Genomic DNA, 3,109 nt, shown 5'->3' with positions numbered 1-3,109 from the left:
GGTACTGATTTTCTCTAATCACGATCGAATAAACTACGGGCTAAAAAATTCCCGGAGGGACGGGCCCAGCTTGTTCTTATTTTTTCTTAATTTTTTCTCTACCTACTCAATCGTCCTCAGATCCTCAGAAGACTGGGTGTGCCTCAAACTCGAAGCATAAATTAAAGCCAGAAAAATTTTGACTCTGCCGGAAATTGAACCCGGGAGCTCCGACAGGGCGTAAACCTTGTGCACTGAGCTACTAAGATTGCCAGCCAAACGATTTGTTTTCTTACAAAACGAAATTTTTATTTTTGTAAAACAAAATGATCGAGATTAATTTGGCTTCCCACAAGCGAAACAACGTCTAACATCATCATCTGGGTTACTTTAATCACTGCTGGACTAGGTGTCTAGGTCAATACGAGAAATGATAAATTGCAGCTAAACCAAATGGGTCTTCAGGATGTCTCAGATATAAATACCTTTTCTAGACGTATACACCTAGATTAATTGCGGTTTTCCCTGGGGAAATTTCAGTCTGTCTTTTGTTCCAAAACTGCCAAGTCCAATGACACTGACAAAGAGGTTCCCCCCCAAGAAAATGAAAATTGGCTTTTTGAAGAATTGGGGCTAATGTGTCTTCCTACTATTAAGGTACAAAAAGTAGATATGTGAATAAGATAAATACGAGTGCCTAGGATTCTTCTCTAAAGCTTTCAAATTTAATATTGGTAGGTAGCTATAGGTAAAACGATAAATAAATAGGGTTGTCCAGATACCTACTGAAATAAGAAGGAGGAGGAGGAGACGAAGAAGAAGAAGAAGAAGAAGAAGAAGAAGAAAAAAAAGTATTATTATTTTTTTTTTATTATTATTACCTATTATTTTAATTCGACAGCGCCACAAGAGCAGTTATAATACATAGGTCACATTAATTATTTATACATTTTCTTTCTGAAAGGAGTTGGTGTCATCAAATTGTGGGTCTACTAAAAAATAAGTGAGGATAAATTTCATGTCTTAACAGAAATCTGAACCCTTATATCTTTCTTCTTGCTCCTAGAAATTTCGCAGAGTCTCGCAAATTAGGCACTCTTTTTAAGACATTATCAATGATTCAGTAATTTTGTGAAGCTCCATATCAACAGAGTAGGGTAGCATACCATGCCCTTCCACTATATTTATGCAATTACCAATTTTATTGTTTTATTTTCAGCCGATTTCGGTTTAGCCAGATTTTTCAACGTCCCCACCGATCCAATGACTCCGAAAGTAGTGACGTTATGGTACAGAGCTCCTGAGTTAATATTGCATAGTTCTACTTACTCCACGGCAGTGGATATGTGGGCGCTGGGATGTATATTGGGAGAATTGCTAGGTGAGATTTCCATTTATGATACATACTTAGGGATTTAGTGATTTTTTTGTAGATTCGTAGAAGCTTAACCTTTTCTTTAGGGCTGTTTGCCCCTTACATCTAAGCCTCTGAGTGGACTTTTTGTGTATATAGTGGGACTTGGGGATGCTTGATACTCTGTTTTGAAGTCTTGATTTTTCAAACTGAGATTGAGCTAGCCATGTAGTGTGACTAAAAGTGAACAATTTACGTGGCCAAAAGTCAGAGGATTTTTCTTTCTCAAGTGAACTTATTCAAGCAAATTAATACTATGTATCACCATTATACTGTTCCCCGTTTTTAACTCCAGACAAAAAGCCTCTGCTCCCCGGAAAAACTGAAATCATGCAAATGGACCTCATCATTGATCTCCTGGGAAATCCATCGGAAAATATTTGGGCTGGCTACTCCGAGCTACAGGCCCTCCAAGATGTATTCACGTTCAAAGAACAGCCTTATAACAACTTGAAACACAGGTAAAGAACGCGAATAATAGGTGGTGATTTTATGTTTTCTGTAGTGCTTTAGAAATTAAAGGAAATTGAGACCCATTTGGTCTAATAGGGCGGTAGTGACGGCATTACAGATGTCTTAGGGAAAAAAGTGGTAGGTACCTATCTTCCTACTTTACAGAATATAGCTAAGTAAGTTTTATTAGCGATATCTGTGCGATATCAAGTAGGTAAATGAAAGCATAAAAAAAGATTTACAGAATATAGCTAAGTAAGTTTTATTAGCGATATCTGTGCGATATCAAGTAGGTAAATGAAAGCATAAAAAAAGAAAAAAAAAATGATGGGAACACAACTCAGGACTTTCAACATACCCAATATTTATCCTTCATCATGTATTTCAGATTTCCCTGGCTTTCACCGGCAGGTCTCAGGCTTCTCAATTTCCTCTTCATGTATGACCCAGAAGAGCGAGCTACCGCTAGAGAGTGCCTGCTCAGCTCTTACTTCAAGGAACCACCTCTAGGTAAACTTTTTTCATGTTTTTCAAGAGGTATCAAACGTCCCGAAATCGAAGAGGGAGGGACAGGATAGGAGAAAGTTTGATAGAGAGAACTGTAAGAGCGGATGTCTTATCGTCCCGAAATTAAAGAGAGAAGGAGGACAGGGTAGGAAAAAGCCAGCCGTTCCGAGAACGAACCTTATCTGTTTTAGAAAAAGTTCGCCCCGGGTTTGAATCGAATCCGCGACTTAGCGCTTATCATTACTTTTTTCATTGTACATTCTTCCTTTTATATTTTTGATGAGTTTATGTGTAGAATAATTAGAGATTCAGGGTGATTGGAATCAGCATTGGAAGAAGAAGAAGAAGAAGAAGAAGAAGAAGAAGAAGAAGAAGAAGAAGAAAAGTTTGAAAACTGAACAGTCAAAACTAATAACATTTTTTCCCCCTTTCAGCCTGTGAACCGAAAATGATGCCAACTTATCCTCAACACAGGAATGTTAAGAAGGCTGCCGAGGTACCTCCCTTGCCCAAACCACCCTCACCCCCTGATATGTCTTTTGCTGGTAGTCTTCCTATCACTATACGTAACCAATAGAATTCTGTTTTATTCTCAGTTCCTACTTTTCATTTTAGTCAAAATATAGATTTTTTTTGTACCTAAAGAAAACATTTTAAAGTGTTGGTCCTCTATTTTATTAATTTAAGTTTGTAATGAAAGTTAGATTTTTAGTCGGTGGCAATATCGGACCAGAAATATTTAAAATATTTTTACTT

At 37.4% G+C, this 3,109-nt stretch overlaps 1 protein-coding gene across 1 annotated transcript; it reads left to right on the top strand.

Annotated features, from left to right (window-relative positions):
- Nucleotides 1-1,198: 1,198 nt before the first annotated feature.
- LOC103522306 (cyclin-dependent kinase 10) lies at nt 1,199-2,901 on the top strand (the record flags this gene model as incomplete). The annotated part of the gene is given in 4 exon segments (XM_008487409.2): nt 1,199-1,360; nt 1,689-1,854; nt 2,235-2,356; nt 2,788-2,901. Coding segments are annotated over 4 exon segments (564 nt in total), but the record flags the coding sequence as incomplete, so codon positions are not given.
- Between the last annotated feature and the right edge of the window lie 208 nt (nt 2,902-3,109).

Source organism: Diaphorina citri, unplaced genomic scaffold, assembly GCF_000475195.1.
Source record: "Diaphorina citri unplaced genomic scaffold, Diaci psyllid genome assembly version 1.1 scaffold7874, whole genome shotgun sequence".
In the NCBI taxonomy this organism is placed as follows: Eukaryota; Metazoa; Arthropoda; class Insecta; order Hemiptera; family Psyllidae; genus Diaphorina; species Diaphorina citri.
The sequence above is the reverse complement of the archived record's forward strand: the minus strand, read 5'-3'. Positions and strand labels throughout refer to the sequence as shown.